This window comes from Dreissena polymorpha, chromosome 1 (genome assembly GCF_020536995.1).
Source record: "Dreissena polymorpha isolate Duluth1 chromosome 1, UMN_Dpol_1.0, whole genome shotgun sequence".
NCBI classification, from domain to species: Eukaryota; Metazoa; Mollusca; class Bivalvia; order Myida; family Dreissenidae; genus Dreissena; species Dreissena polymorpha.
Genome location: NC_068355.1, coordinates 23,889,283 through 23,906,048, shown reverse-complemented (window position 1 = coordinate 23,906,048; position 16,766 = coordinate 23,889,283). Strand labels below are relative to the sequence as shown.

Here is a 16,766-nt window from a genome sequence, read left to right as displayed (position 1 = left end):
CTAAATCGAAACAAATGTTCAAATAACTGTTTATGTACGAGATGTGTCGCACCGGTAACAACACAATTATATGACGCAATAATTTGCTCATAAAATGTCCATATTCAAGAATAAGGTCAACATCGTGGGCGGTCATTCGTTTGGCATATGGACGTTTGAACTAAATTGCAACCGATAAACAAAATGGCAGCAAGAGCTATTGATGACCCGCAAAACTATATATAACATGCGCTTGGTGAAATCTGCGTTAATTATGCTCACCATCTTGAAATAAAAAGTTCTTCAGCAATCGATTCTTTCTTGGGTCTAATGCGCAATACACAACCGGTTGATTATTATGCCACTTGAAGCGATTAATTTAATAGTAATTACACATTTAATTAATATATCAGTGAACTAAATCTTGCAATAGACAAACACTAGTATAAATTATTACATTTTTTACTTGATACGTTGACGTGTTTATGCTGTTTACAAATATATATCACTTATAAGAGTGGGTCTCACTAAACATTGCAAAGTCACACACAGTCTAGCAAAGGCTACGAAGACAAGCAAAGTCAGATCAAAACACAAATAAGTTAACCAGTGTATCCTTTACTCAATAAATTTAAGACTATTAGGTGAATATATTTAGGAGGACCAAAGATTGCAACATAAATAACGTTTTTTTTATTTGATCTACAATAGTTTAAATATAATTCCAGGCAAGTTATAAAAAGGCAATCCAAGAGTTACAGTGGGTTTATTGAACTTTGCGTGCATGTGTTTGACTTTGTGTACCTTTGCTACACTTTGTGTGTTTTTGTAGCGTTTAGTGTGACCATTACAGCATGTAAACAATAGCTTCTTTTAATTTTAGAGACATGTGATTAATGCTATAATGCTTCTAAAACTAAGGAAAAACGTTTCGGTGTAATATTTAGAGAATGATTTTAATCATGACAGTTTTTTATTTATTGTAATTTACAATATATTCATATTTCTGTTCAAATGATATGCATCCAGTGATTTTTGTATTATAAGCCAAAGTATAATTCCGATTTAATCATACTGGCGGCAATTCTTATATGGATTTTCCTGGTCATGATTAAAGGTAAACTAAGGTCAAAAGTGACGTTTAACAGCTTTGCCGAAAAAAAGAAAGGAAGTCTTCCTTAACTAGGCTCGAGCAACTGACCCTTGGAGTAAAACTCAAGCGCTTAAACCAATGAGACATACGTGCTCCCATAGTAAGTGGTTTATTTTATACTTTATATAAGCATTCCTTGAAATGTCACACTATCAAACTATAACAAAAGAACTCTCCAAAATATTTGTGTCATTAAATGCTATATTGATAAATGTAAACATCGGATCCAAAAAAGCTCCAATAAAAAATACAAATAAAATAAAAAAGTAACCCACAACTGGGCTCGAACCATTGACCCATTGAGTAAAAGTCTACCGCTTAGACCACTCGGCCATCCAAGCTCATACAATGAGTGATGACTGATGTATTTTATACTTTATGTAAGCAATCCTCGTAGTGTCACCAAATATAATGAAAACAGTCTATTTAAAAGTTCCTTTTCACAGCTTTTGGCATGTATGAAAGTTTGTCTTTAAATGAATATATATGATAAATGGATCTAAAAACAATCCAGCTATAAATCAAGAATAAAATTAAAATTAGGAAAAAAAGTAACCCTCATCAGGGCTCGAACCACTGACCCCTGGAGTCCTGGATTAAGTCTTCCATTTAGACCACTTGACCATCCGTGCTTATTGAATGAAGGATGTATTTTATACTATATATACATGTATAAGCAATCTTCATAGCTTCACAAAATATAACGACAACAACAGAACTCTCCAAATTATTCAATTGTTTCGCGTTGCAACGCTTTATAATTTTCAGGCTTTTAATTCGACAAAAGATGCATATAATGGCTATTTTAGAGCATGATCAATGTTCAGTATTACTGTTTCCTCGCAAAGGTCATTACTTAAACCAAAATGTTTTTAAATTTTCTCAATTTAACAAAACGTTAAAAGGCTGCTTTAAAATTAACTCAATGTCAAAGTCCAAATAATTAGACGTAATCTACCGATGTATACATGTATCGACCTCATATTTATAGGATAGCTGAAATAATTCGCGTTCAAAATAAATCTGAGCCAAGAGTCTGCCAAAGCAGAAATCATCATAAGACTATAATTTATTATAGTTGACTCAATGTCAATACTAGAATCTTTATATTGTGTAATTATGTTTTTGGTAATTCACAGATCTACACTTATTATTATTTAAAGAATTTAATCTTGAAACAGACGAGCTACAAACAACACATTTTAATTTTTCTTCTTTACGTCAGCTTTGAACCGTGAGAGCCGCCATCTTGTTTTCAAAAGTTGTTCCAAATCCAATATGACGGCCGCCTTCGTACCTCAGAGAGACGGTGTGGTGTAGCCCACTGTCTGAAGCGCTCAGATTGGAAATACTGATACGAATAATGCCGAGTCGTATCCGTTGCAAATGCGGTGAAAACCCACTGAATGTGTGACCTGTGTGTAAGCGCACACACTGTGCATAACATTATTTCATTAAACAAATCAACGATATGCAAAGCTAAAATATATTTATCGAATATCTTCGTATCATTTATAGCCAGTCAATATCATATACACCTTATCAAACAAAGGATACATGTTCCATTTTTGAAACAAGCATTTTTGTCCTTTGAAGGTTAATGAAACACATATAGTATACCAATCTCACATATATGAAATAATACAATACACTATCTTAAACATACAATCTAGTGATAACATGTATAAATATACAAGAATATATTAAGAAAACGACGTTTACTCAATAAAAAACGTATCATGCACAAACAGGAATGTAAACTTAGAATATCATGTGAATTTTTTTCATGTCAAGTAACAATTGCGACAGTTTGACATACACAGATTAAAGTGAATTGAAACACGTGGTCAAAAATGTTAAATATTTACCAACTTTACACAAACTGTTAATTATATACAATTTATACAACGTGTACAATATAAAGTCGGTTTAGCATTCTGATAAATGCTAAATATGCTGAACATATTTAGCGTATACATGTGTGTACATGCAATATTTATGTAACATATTTATCCGTGTACATATAAATGCCCAAAACAAACTATATGCTCATGAATATTGTTGAAATTGGATTCAATGTAATTTTGGTACAGACACAATCATATATAAAAAGAAACTGTCATCTTTATGCTTTACGACACACACTGAGATGATTTATATTTTGAAAACACACAGTTCCCGATGCAAAAACGTTCCTAAGACACGTTCCCCGATATTATGCATATTACGACATAAAGCAAAAGAGTGTTACATAAAAAATAATAATAAGTGTAGGTTTAATTGCAGGAAAGAAAAAAGGTGGACTTATTGAGCAATCCTATTCATGGCTTTGAACCAGTGTGCTGTATTGCGATTGTTTATTTCCCTCTGTTTGACATAGATCTTCGTAACGACCGCTTTCCATCTCCGTCCTAAAACAATGCAAACGACATACACGACACATATAACGTTTCTGTTATGTTTGAATATAAGGTAACTTTTAATTCGGAAGTCATGATATTGCATTTTGATCCATGATTATTTGCGTTTAAGCATTCAGTAAGTGTTTTTTTGGTTATAAAACATCACATTATGTAACCAAATAAAGAGTAAAATGTATGCATAGATATACTATAGAATAGTAGAATTGAATTTTTGTATATGCAATAAAATAAATTTTGATATGACATGAAATCTTTGAAAGCAATAACTGGTTTTATTGAACGCAAGCCTTAGTTTGAATTATAGTTCAAAGAAAGCCAACAGCATAACGGTAAAATACAACAATATAAAACTGTAGTAAGTCTGTATTTAAATTCCTTGAACATGTTATACATGCAATATCAGCGCATTCAACAATACCATTGTCGATTCCATTATCTATTACCTTTGACGATATACAATCTCTCGGCGTTCTGCATGTGGAACACTATCTGAAAAATATATATGTATATATTCGCAATATTGTAAAAGTATTACTAAGTAGGTTGATTTTTTGTTACTCCCTATCAATAGTATTAAGATAAATACAATAGCGGTTTATTGTGAAATGATTGAATGTTCAGCTGCACATTTTAACATGTAGCTTCGATAATTTAAAAATCAGTATACATGTATGCTCAAGATAAACACCAAGGTGTTAACTTACCGCAAAAACTACTGATCTCAGCTAACGCCATAAATACATTCGGCTTTTGGGCTTTCCTGATGACTGCGTTGTATTTTGATGTTGGAACACCGTCCTCCGTCCTAATATCGCCTTCTATTGGAGAATTATCGTCCCGTGAAATATTAACCATATTTGTCGATGACATTGGAGGTATATTTTCGTAGTGAGCCATTGCGGTTGGCGTAGTAATAAAATGGATAGTTCCCATTTCCGTAGATGGAGTCCGTGCGACATCATCGTAGTGATCGATTGAGCTTATCGTATTTCTCTGATTGCTGCCGGGTACGACCAGAATGTTAGTTACTGCATGAGCGTCAGCAGTACTCGCACTTGGTAAACGCGAAATTCCATGGGAGTGCTCGTCAATCCTCTCCTCAGGATTGAGCTGTATATTGCTCATCAACATCGTTTGATCTGGACCGTTGGTCACTGAAAATGTGGATAACCGTATCGTACAATTGCAGTAAAGGTACCCTATAATAGTACAACGACATATAAGTCATGTATCACCAGCAATACACATCTATTCCGCAGTTGCTTCAGCATTATGTTAAAAGACGAAAGTGATTCACTTATACTTAATTGAGTAGTCATGGATTTTGTTAATGTGGCAAGATATATCGAATTGTGTCAATTGCTTGTAATCAGAAATGCATATATGCACATAAATGCCTATACATAATTTTACGGTTGTAACTTTCTACATCGACGCAAGATGATTGCGTATCCTCGTTTTGAAATACACCACGACTCTTCTTTTTTAACTGTTAAAATGTTCTACGTACGTGGTTAACTTCTTTTCAATAATATGATTTATATATACTATCAGATGGATACATCCATATTGCTTAGAGAATGTAAAGGGAAGGATATAACATGACAAGAAAAACAAACAAGTAAAATTGGTTCATTTCTTCGATGTATTGCACCTTTAGACACACCATATAATACCATTGACAGTGTACGCTTTCAAATAGAATGAGGTTATTTATTTAGGAAATGTTTTATACCATGCGCATACTACATTTTAGAAATCGGGAGAACATATTTTGAGGTCAAGATATTTACGATAGTTGCCATTTCTCCCTACCTCTTGCGTCCATTTTAATTGCCAAGTATGCACAGACGGACACAATCGTTGCAATTGTTGCCATTACAATTGCTAAACCAGCAACCGCTATGATGATTATGAAGTCTCTCTTCGAAAACGCTTGCACTGATATATAATAAGATAAATACTAGTAAACAAAGATGTAATGCACATCGACTTTAAGAGTATGAGTTCTTTATATCGTTAACATTCTATACATATACAATATATCTTAATGACATAATAACATACTAGTATTTATTTTCTTACTCACAAATAGAATTCATTTTGCCTGAATTATTGCTATCCGCATTTGGAGTTGTGCTCACATTCATTGTTCTAGATCCTGTCGTAGATCCATGTGTTGTCCCTGTTGTATATAGGATTTAACGACAAATATCAATGTACATACAATTGTAATCTGCATAACTATATATGTATTCAAAACGCATGGTTTAAAACTCACAGGAAATGCTGAAATACACATTGATTGTTTTATTTCGAGAAAAAGAAAGTAATGTTTTCCGTTGTTATTCAAAATTATATTAAAACTGTTTAAGAAATATTGTTTTTTCACGCACACATAGACAAAACAAATAGTAAAGGTTTATAGGTTTATTTATTCGCATAATCAGCATTACATGCTTTTGGCAAAATAAATCATGTGATAAATACATATACACAGTGAGATGAAGTTTGGCTATACAGAGAATTATTTATGCAATATTGGTTATTATTAGTATTATTATACCACAAAAAAGGAAAGTAAATCGTAGCATACAAATAATGTCGATAGATAAATAAATATAAAAAACAAACAAAAACACACAAAAGAAACAGGAAAATGTAGCAAACAAACCCCACAATGTTTATGATGTGAAGGAATTAAGCCAACTAGGAAGCAACAGAAGAATCAATGATATTTTTTCGTTTTAACTTTGCAAAATATATAAATTTCGATACTTTACAGATACGTTTTACAGGCTTTGTTGACATAATTGTTTCGAAATATTTCAATGTGTTAAATGACAGCCAAATGTTGTACTTTAACCTTAACACTCTATAATTTGGACAAATACAAAGAATTAAGCTTTTTACAGCTGATACCAGAGTTTACAAGCTTAATCCATAGAGCATAATGAATGACAGTATCAAATGCCTTTTCATAGTATACAAATGCACAATATAGTTTTAAATTATTTGCTAAAACCTTCTGAATATTACTATGTAGAATAAAATACAGTCAGACGTGCTACGATTATTTCTAAAACCAAATTGACATTCATGTAAAATTGATTCGTTCTCGCACCAACTATTTAGACGGTTGCGCAGCGTAAAAGAAAATATTTTAGCCAGAATATTGACTAAAGTTATCCCTCTATAATTTACCGGATTAGATATATCACCCTTTTTGAACAATGGGACAATTAAGCCTTTAGTCCAGACCTCATGATATACGCAGTTATCAAATGAGTAATTGAATATTTTAACTAGGAAAGGGGCAATAAATTCTTTACAATCAATGAAAAAGTCCGCAACGTTAGCGCTTTTATTTCGGAACATCGATGATATCGTTTTAATAATTTCATCGGTCGTAAACGCATCATCGAGCGAGTCAATATTTATGCCGTCAGCTGAATCTGAATAATTGCAATTTCTGTAACAGTTTTCGTTTGGCGTTGTAGACATTTGTTTAAAGTGATTTAAAAAATCATTTACATTTATATTGGCTTGATTTGCATTACCGCCTTTGAATCTCCTAATGTATTTCCAAACTTTTAGGGAATCGGATCTACTCATATCTATACAACGATGTTGCTCTTTGTTATTGTAATTATATTTAGCTTTTCTCTTGCAAACACAGTATGACCACCTAGCTTCTAAAAAATTTAAACGCGTTGTATCGTTTTGCTGGTTATAAAATAATTGTTTCGATCTATAAAATATATCTTTAGCTTGTTTACAAGCAGCGTTAAACCAATGCGGCCTATCCGAATTAATCACATATTTACCTTTATTCATACTACAGCGTCGTTTGCCGTGGACACTAAATGATAACCGATAAATTAAAAACGACAGGTCATTATTACACGAATCCAAATCCAGAGGACCTTTAACCAACGACTGTGTTAGTAGGTCAAAATTGTGGGATTCGTTTTGTAATAAATAGCGTATCTTGACTACTACTCGCTGTGTTCCAATTGATACGATCATATGTATTGTTTAAAGATGCATCGTTATTAAATAATTTTATTGAAAATTCAATTGCACAGTGATCCGAAAATTCACTTAGTTCATGAATCTTCATGTTAACAAATTGGTCATAAAATTCATAGTTAGAAATAACATAGTCAACAACACTCGCTCCTAGATCATTATAATCAAAATCATCGGCGGGCATGTTTACATAACGGTTCAAATTAGTATGTTCTGATAAGTCACTCTTTTCGCCCACGCGCGAGTTTAAATCGCCCATGAGAACAACATCACCAAGCGTTTTATAGTATGATATGCGTTCAGAAATAAAAGTTAGATAGTCAAATTCAAATAAAGGCGAATTGTTATACTTATAAACTAAAGAGTCTTCTGGTGGGATGTAGCAGTGTAACAAAAATACATCATTATCACAGCCAAATTTGTTTTTAAGTAGTTTTATAGATAAAAAAACACATGGTTTATGTTCTATCAATGCGACGTTAGCTGAATAAATACTTTTATAGAAAACAGCAAGACCACTGCTATTACGTTAAGCTTTTTTGTTAAATTTGGGCGTAGCACATTCGAAATGATCAAAACCTTCCAATGTTATATGACTACTAGAAGAATGCCATGTTTCACACAGAAGAACAAAGTCAAAGTCATTTATATAGTATGCAAAGTCAGGGTCACACAATTTTGGGGATAAACCTTGAATGTTTCAAACAAGAAATTTAAGCGGCTTTCGTTGCTGATCCTAGCTCGGGACTTGTTGTCGGCGCTGTGCACTAGTATTGCTTTGCCTGCTTGCATTTTGATGCTGGGTATCGGAGCGTCGTGGCGGCACTTTGGGTGCAGAGCCTTGGAGGGGGGGGGGGGGGGAGTTTGTCCACTGTAAATGTTGCATCATCAATGTGGAGTTTGTCTTGTACCAAAGATGCACGTTTACCTTCTGAGCGAGCCTTTACGAGATATTGAATTAGAATTTTGCTTCTCTCCTGGATCGCCCGCGGAAACTGGTCACTGATGCGTTTATTTGAGGTACAAGGATTGTCCAACATTTGCTGTTTAATTTTCATTTATTCTTGAAAGTAGTTGAATTGTGCTACAATAGGTCGGCAAGAACCACGAGCATAATTGCCGATACGATGCGCTCTGTCGATTTTGTATTGAAAGCTAATTTTCACAAAAGCTAAAAAGTTTATCAACACAATTTTCAGTTTTTCGGCTTTCAAATGATGCTTCTTTTTCAAAATTAAAAAACAATAAATTGTCCCGCATTGAGCGTGATTTAAGATCTAAAAGATCGTTAGAGAGTGACACGTTATTTGATTTCAAGCCTAGTATTTCTGTTTTAAGAGTGGCCATCTGGGCAAGATCAGTTGAAAGCCTTTCATGGAGTTCAGACGGTTTTACTTTTAAATCATGACATTCTTGGCTATCAAACTGCCGAATATTAATATTATACGTTGAACATTCTAATGCGTGCAATGACAGTGGGTTACTCGAAGCGTAATGTACACGTAGTTAAGATCTACACAAATAAATAGCATCAGTTTCATTAACTCAACTTGAAATTTTATAAATGAAAAACATATAAAATTAAAACGAAACCCATACAATTGCGCCCAGAACATTTTTTTTATTTCACTTCTTCTCTACCAAGGATATCGCAAAAAGCAAATGGTGTAAGACAATATACAAGGCTATTTGTCGGCTCTGATTCATTTAGAACTCGTCTTTGATGTAGAAGGTGAAAAAGTAAAATATGATTTTCTATAAAATGTTGTAGCCATTTTTGCGTGCATTCTCATTAAACAACACCTACACCAACATACTGCATTTACTCGAAAGTGACTTATTGTTTAAACATTTACTGAATGCCATACCTTTAATGGTGGTGTCATCTGGAACTGTTGGCATTCTATGCGTGCTGATTTCTAAGAAAATAATATGAATTTTGATGGTTTGTTATGAAACATAGTATAATATAACAGACATTCGTACGTGCATACATATTTAAAATAAGAATACCTATCCCGTTAGACTTTATTCACCCGAAATCGACTTACTGTTCAAACATTTACTGGATACTATAACTTTAATGGTGGTGTGCTCTGTAACAGGTGGCATTCTACGCGTGCTGTTTTCTAAGAAAATATTATCAATTTCAAAGTTTTGTTATGAACTTTTATGCATTAATAATGTAAATTAATTTGATAATATAACTGTTATAAAGTAACTTAACTGTAATTATCAAAATGAAAAAAATACAACGAAACGAAGACAATTACGTCAAGAACATTTGTTCATTTGCCAACTTCATTACCAAGGATATCGCAAATAGCAAATGGTGTAAGAAAATATACAAAGCTATTTGTCGGCTCTAGTTCAGTTAGAACTCGTCTTTGATGTAGAAGGTGAAAAAAAAGTAAAACATGACTTTCTCAAAATTTGTTTAGCCATTTGTGCGTGCATACACATTAAAAAAAACACCAATACCAACAGACTATATTCACTCAAAAGTGACTTATTGTTCAAACATTTACTGAATACCATACCTTTAATTGTGGTGTCCTCTGGAACTGTTGACATTCGACGCGTGCTGATTTCTAAGAAAAGTATATATGAATTTTGGAGTTTTGTTATGAAACAAAGTAAAATATTGCAGACATTTGTGCATGAATACAAATTTAAATGATCATACACATCCCTTTTCTCTGTAACGGGTTGCATTTTACGCTTGCTGATTTATAAGAAAATAATATCAATTTTGAAGTTTTGTTATGAAACGGTATACATCAATCTGTTAAACTTACTTTGACAAAACTACGCTCTATCTAGATATTGTATGCAATAAGTGTTCATATACACCACTAAATTTCTTATTCGAAATGACGGTAAATAATTCGTTGAACGTAATTAAATACATGTCATCGTAATATGTTTTGTGTTAAGATGAATTCACATTTCGGATTGTAAAATTATATACGCTTGTAAATCGTATCGCAAACTTGAGGTTCTACCCACACTGTTAAAAGACATTTCGTAACCATTGCTTTGTCTTAAACGTTCTGTCATAATTAATAAAATATTGCTCTAAATAATTCGGTGACTGGGGCTACATCTTTTATGTGCTTTTTTAATAATGGTAAAGCATGTATAATTCAATCGCACTGCAACAAAATTTATAATGTTTATAAAGACGGTTGATTGTAAGATCGAACGTTTTGTTTTTAGTGTTAAATCAATATGTTCATTTTGACAAACTTATATGTTCCTGTAAAATTCCTTCATCTAAATGATTTGTTTTTGAGTTTTTTTGAGTTTAGAACATACATGTAAAAGAACTATGTAAAGTTATTAATCAAGTCGTCAATTACGGTTGATCGGCATATTATCTATAGCTACAATTAACGTAACAAATAATGTAAACTATCATTACTTAATTTACCATACATATTTAAATTATATTGAAATATAATTAATGCAAAAACTCGAAAAGCAGCTTGAGGCATGTAGATGACATTGGTTGAATCATAATATAAGTTAAAATGAAACGTTTCTTTTGGTTTTCAGCGCATACCTTGATCTGCCAAACGAAGTGTCGTGTTGACACAACTGGTAACTCGATGTCCTAGACTCGAACAACACCATTCGAGGTAGGCGATCCCGTCACCGGACATGTTGCAAATGATTGTTGTTATATTGTAACATTCACATTTCATCCTTGCAATAGCAGGTTGTTTCTCACTTTGGCAAAATTCACGTCCATAGTTTTCTATCCATATAAAGTATGTCATATGGTTCCCATCAAACCCACATATCCCAAAAGTATCATATGGAATGCCACTGCTGCATGTTATCTCAAAATCCGATGCACCAAACACTTTAACGTTAACGTTTGTTTCTGGTAGGACTGAAAATACATTTAAAAAGACCTACTTCAATGCAATTCATAATCATTTCGGCAGTTTCTGTATGTCTCACAATTGTTTCTATAAGTGGTTCAAACACAAGTCCGTAGAAAGAAAGTAATATTAATTTAAAGCATATACTCTATAATGGACCATAACTTTTATATTCCCGTAGATGCTCTTTAGTTCGCTGAAAAACGTGTGTGTGTGAAAGAAATGCAAAGATCAACGTTTTTAAGCGGGCATGATATTCAATGTCAATTCTTGGAACGAACGGAGATAGAGCACTTGATGTGTTTTCTTGCGTTTGCAATACAAGCTTTCTCTTGTTTATACATTACGAAACCATTTATATTCAACAAACGGTATCGAGTTTATTTTTCGTATGTGATGGTCAATGACAAAAAAAAACGATATAAGCAAAAACAAATACAACTGCTAATGGACTTGGTCATAAACGATACAAATCCATTCTTTTTTATATCTAATCTGCACTCTGATCAACTGAAGAGTATCAAGATCAAATTTTAAACACAGAAATCACTAACGAAGAAATAATAAAAAGTATTTCAAACCTCAAAGATGGAAAATCGCAAGGGACCGATGGCCTTGGGGCGGAATTTTATAAAAGTACTATGCATCTGATAATACCTTTATTTCGCGATTTATTTAATAAGATTCTCAATGCAGGGTTTTTTCCAAATACTTGGCGGGATAGTATAATTGTGCCGGTATATACGTCAGGCGCTACAGATGACCCCTCTAATTATAGAGGTATATCTTTAATTAATGTAATGTATAAAATTTTCTCCAATATCGTATACAACAGACTATGCAAATGGGCAGATTTAAACAATAAAATAGCGGAATCACAAGCCGTTTTCGCATGGGATATTCAACCATTGATAATTTATTTACTCTTCAAAGCATGGTTAAAAAGTATACGTGCAAACCTGGTGGTAAGTTTTATGTGCTTTACGTCGATTTTCAAAAAGCATTTCATAGTTTGATTATTCATAAACTATTTACAACTATGTGTAAAAATGGTGTTAGAGGGAAGCTTTTTCAAGTATTAAAATCCATGTATTCAAATCTACGCGGATGTCACGCAAAACTTCAATTGTAACATCGGTACTAGGCAAGGGAACGTAGCCAGTACAATAATTTTTAATTTATACATGAACGAGTTGTCTACCTTTCTAAAATCTAAAGGTCATAGGGGTATTTTTATCACCAAAGACATTTCCGATATAATTTGCATTCTTTTTGCCGATGACGTTGCGAGCTGCTCGAGCTACAATCACAATTAAACTCTATATCGGAATTTTGTGAAAATACTGGTATGACAATTAAGCAACAAAAGACGGAAATCATTGTTTTTAGAAACGGAGGTCCGCTAAGATCATACGAACATTGGGTCTTTAAAAATAATCCCGTAAATGTCACATCTGTTTATAAATACATGGGTCTTCTTTTTACACCTAAATTATCATGGAGAAAAGCGAAAGAAAAACTTGCAGCCCAAGCCCGAAAATCTATTTTTGCTATTAAATCATACCAAAGGAACTTTGGATATTTTTCTTACACTGAATATTTTAAATTGTTTGATTCAATGGTAAAACCTTTACTTACATATGACTCTGAGATTTATGGAATAGAATTCTCAGACATTCTTGAAATAGTACAAATCGAGTATTGTAAATATTTTCTTGGTGTAAATAAATCTGTAAATGATAGCATTGTACTAGGAGAATGTGGTAGATTACCTCTGTGTATAGAACATCATGTAAAATGCGTTAAATATTGGTGTAAATTGATTAGTATGACAGATGATCGATATCCTAGAAATTGTTATATTATGTTAAAGCGACATGACGAAATCGGAAGAACTAATTGGGTGAAATCTGTAAAAAATATTTTGTACCGATATGGATTTGGTTATGTTTGGATTAGTCAAGATATAGGAAACGTGGAATTATTCTTAATGTCATTTAAACAAAGATTGATTGATTGTAATTCACAGAACTGGATTGAAACTATAGGAAATTCATCAAGATGTGATACTTACAAACAATTCAAATCTTTGCTAAACCCAGAAAAATATTTGTTTATCGACATACCATTTTATGTTCGAAAGTCAGTTGCTAGATTCCGTTGTTCAAGCCATAAATTAGCAATTGAAACTGGTCGGCATTTAGGAATTTCAAGAGAACACCGAATATGTACATATTGTTCCGTCTTTTTTAACAATGTATGTATTGAAGATGAGTTTCATGTATTTTTAAATGTCCCAGATTCAACAAAGAAAGGCAAATGTTTATCTTTTCATGGTACAATGGTGAACAAAATTTCCTAAATTTTTGCAATCTTATGCAAATTTCTGATGAAAGTAAATTAAAAAGCATAGCCTTTTTTATAACTGAAATAATGAAAAAGAAAGATGTAGAACAAAATTGATGTTCAAACTTGATGTAACCACAACTCAAAAAATAATAATATGTTGTTACTAATATATGCTGTATTTTGGGCTGTTCTTTCTTTTGCTGTTTGGTGAATCCTGTTACAGCTCAAATAGAGGCATCAATCTAATGTGAAGCAGAGTTTCAGTTTCAATCGATATTTGTATTATCCAAATTGCGTGCTACATGTCATTAAATATTCTTATAATGATTGATTATTTCGTTGATTTGTGGCTAAGACTGAAGGTAGACGCCATTTCTTCCAGTTAAACGTCACGCGCACAAATTCCCGAATATTTATAATGACCCCGCAACGGTGATAACGGCATGAAAAACTGTACAAATTAGTTATTATATATAGTAAGGTATGTATTATTTGTCAATAACATTGACCACGTCGTCTACACACAAGATTTTACTTTCCAATAAGTGTTTATTCACGGTTGAAAAGAACATGAATGATCGCAAACAAATAAGTTGATAGAAACGTTTCAATGAAAATTGTATTCGATAGCTTATTAGTGTTTTTAAATACACAACTTCATATTGCAATTCTGCTCAAGTCCAAAAGATAACAGCCAGTTTGGATACTCTAATAGAGACAATTTGCAACAAAGCTTATAAAGAGAATAATAGGTTAGTGTTGATTATAGATCAGGTTTATCATGCGAGGCTTAGAAAACTAAAAGCACGAGCCTTGGCGAGTCTTTTTCGTTTTCGTTCCGAGTATGATAAACCTGATCTATAATCAACACTAATCTATTATTCTATTTATCCCACTTTTTATTTTGTAAACCTTTTTGTTTAAACAAAATTAGTTTGACTGGATAATTTCGCTGGATTTATGACGTCATTTCGTCGAAATATTGACGTCATTTCCTGCCGTTGATTATAGATGATATTTAATCAACGGGGCTTTAATCAACCGAATTCGCTGTAAAAGTGGGATAAATAGAGAATAATAGGTTAGTGTTGATTATAGATCAGGTTTATCATGCGAGGCTTAGAAAACAAAAAGCACGAGCCTTGGCGAGTGCTTTTTCGTTTTCGTGCCAAGCATGATAAACCTGATCTATAATCAACACTGACCTATTATTCTATTTATCCCACTTTTTATTCAGTAAACTTTTTTTATTTAAACAAAATAAGTTTTCACGAGTGTTTGTCGTACTTTGATAATGACTGTAGTGTAACCAAGGCGAGTGTATTACTCCGCGTTCAAAAAATAACCGCTGATCAAATAATCTTTTTTTTAAATCAGAATATCGTTCTGTAACAAAGTGTCGAGGGTTATTAATTACAATTTTAATCATATTGAATTGCAAATCTTAAAGTTTTATGATATCAATATGACATTAAGTTGTTATATACAAGGAACTACATTTGTTTACAACGTAGCCTAACACCACATACAATTCACTTTCGATAACAAACCATCAAGTCGATCACGAGGTGCACAATATTTGCTTCTTTGTTATAATATTGGTTATTTCGTGACGAAATAACAAAGATTACTTGGATTTAAGCTAATTATATACATTTTGAATGTTGAAAGTGGCACCAAAGAATTGTGAGGCAAAGTTGTTCGAACTAGAGAAAGACATTTGCTGGTGAAGTGACTGGGTCTGGGTGGGGCGAACATCAAGATCAACTTGTTCGACGGTAGACAGTGGTTGTCTAGGCTGCATTATGGCCATAGTTTCGGTGCATGAAGGTGAACAAGAGGAATCTGTTGGATTGTTACATTTACTGGACTGAGCAAGAATGAACACTTTTGCTGCTGTTCAACAGATATGTTGGAATAATTGGTTATGGACTGGACATTTTTTGCCCTGTTATGGCCATGGTTTCAGTGGGTGGAATGTTTGCATTTCGAAGTTTTTTGACCAGGAATTTGCGAACTGAGTGGTTCGTTATTCTCTTGTGCTTGAGAAAGCCGGCGTCTTTTGCCATGGCCTTCAGCATCTGACCTAGCTTGTTGACACCCAATTGTTGACGCAAGAACCACTGGGATGCAGTGTCATTTGTGCGTATTGCCAGGTTGGAAAGATGCTTTGAAGAAAAATCAGATGGACACATATCCGAGTACAGCTTGTAAATTAACACAGGATTTCTTGGTCCAGACGATTGTTTTCTACGGTCAAAGGGGAGCAACTCGAACTGACTTCTTCAAAGGGGAGCTACAACAACAGCACCTATTTGCATAGTGTTAAATTTACATAATACTAGAGGTTTTAATAAAAATAAATGACAAAAAAAAACACGTTTTTTTGCTACTTTTCTTTGTTTTAAGGTCTTTAAGATTGACAAACTTTTGAGTGTTTTTATTATTGATGCACTTGGCAAATACAGGTGACGAGGTGCGTGGGAAAAAGTAGTCCCGGTTCGGCAGTTGATGACGTCATTTCGTGCCATTGATTATAGCCTTGCCGTTGATTATAGATGAAATTTAATCAACGGGGCTTTAATCAACCGAATTCGCTGTAAAAGTGGGATAAAACTTGTTCTTAATTGTTTAATTTATGATATAACGTTACTTATTATCGCCAATGTACAAGCTACAACATGCGCTATTTTTATTGTTAATCTTACTGTAGTTACCTGACAATTGTGAAGATATTTCCAATATTAGCAGCAATATAAACCCGTTCATGTTTAGCATGGCGCAGCTTTGATTGTACAATTAATTCGATTCATGTTATATCTGTTCATCACATTTAATGAGTATAACCAACTTTATCGAAAGTACGACATAGAAGCACATACGGACAAATATTTTTTATTGTTCACTGAAACACGGAAATTTTAACAGTGAACATAATAA

General features: G+C 33.1%; 1 protein-coding gene across 1 annotated transcript; it reads right to left on the bottom strand.

Annotated features, from left to right (window-relative positions):
* Window positions 1-2,856: 2,856 nt before the first annotated feature.
* On the bottom strand, window positions 2,857-4,624 carry LOC127866705 (uncharacterized). The gene is made up of 3 exons (XM_052407822.1): window positions 4,260-4,624; window positions 3,999-4,044; window positions 2,857-3,543 (listed from the first exon to the last, which is right to left on the bottom strand). The coding sequence occupies exons 1-3, from the start codon at window positions 4,486-4,488 to the stop codon at window positions 3,450-3,452; spliced, it is 369 nt and encodes a 122-aa protein (XP_052263782.1). The 5' UTR covers window positions 4,489-4,624; the 3' UTR covers window positions 2,857-3,449.
* Between the last annotated feature and the right edge of the window lie 12,142 nt (window positions 4,625-16,766).

Bases quoted from the DNA above. Each gene is read 5' to 3' on its own strand.
- LOC127866705 (XM_052407822.1), bottom strand. From the start codon at position 4,488: ATGGGAACTATCCATTTTATTACTACGCCAACCGCAATGGCTCACTAC. The intron at 4,045-4,259 runs GTAAGTTAACAC...TATATTTTTCAG, and splicing joins TGAGATCAGTAGTTTTTGCG to ATAGTGTTCCACATGCAGAA. The intron at 3,544-3,998 runs GTAATAGATAAT...GCATTGTTTTAG, and splicing joins GAGATTGTATATCGTCAAAG to GACGGAGATGGAAAGCGGTC.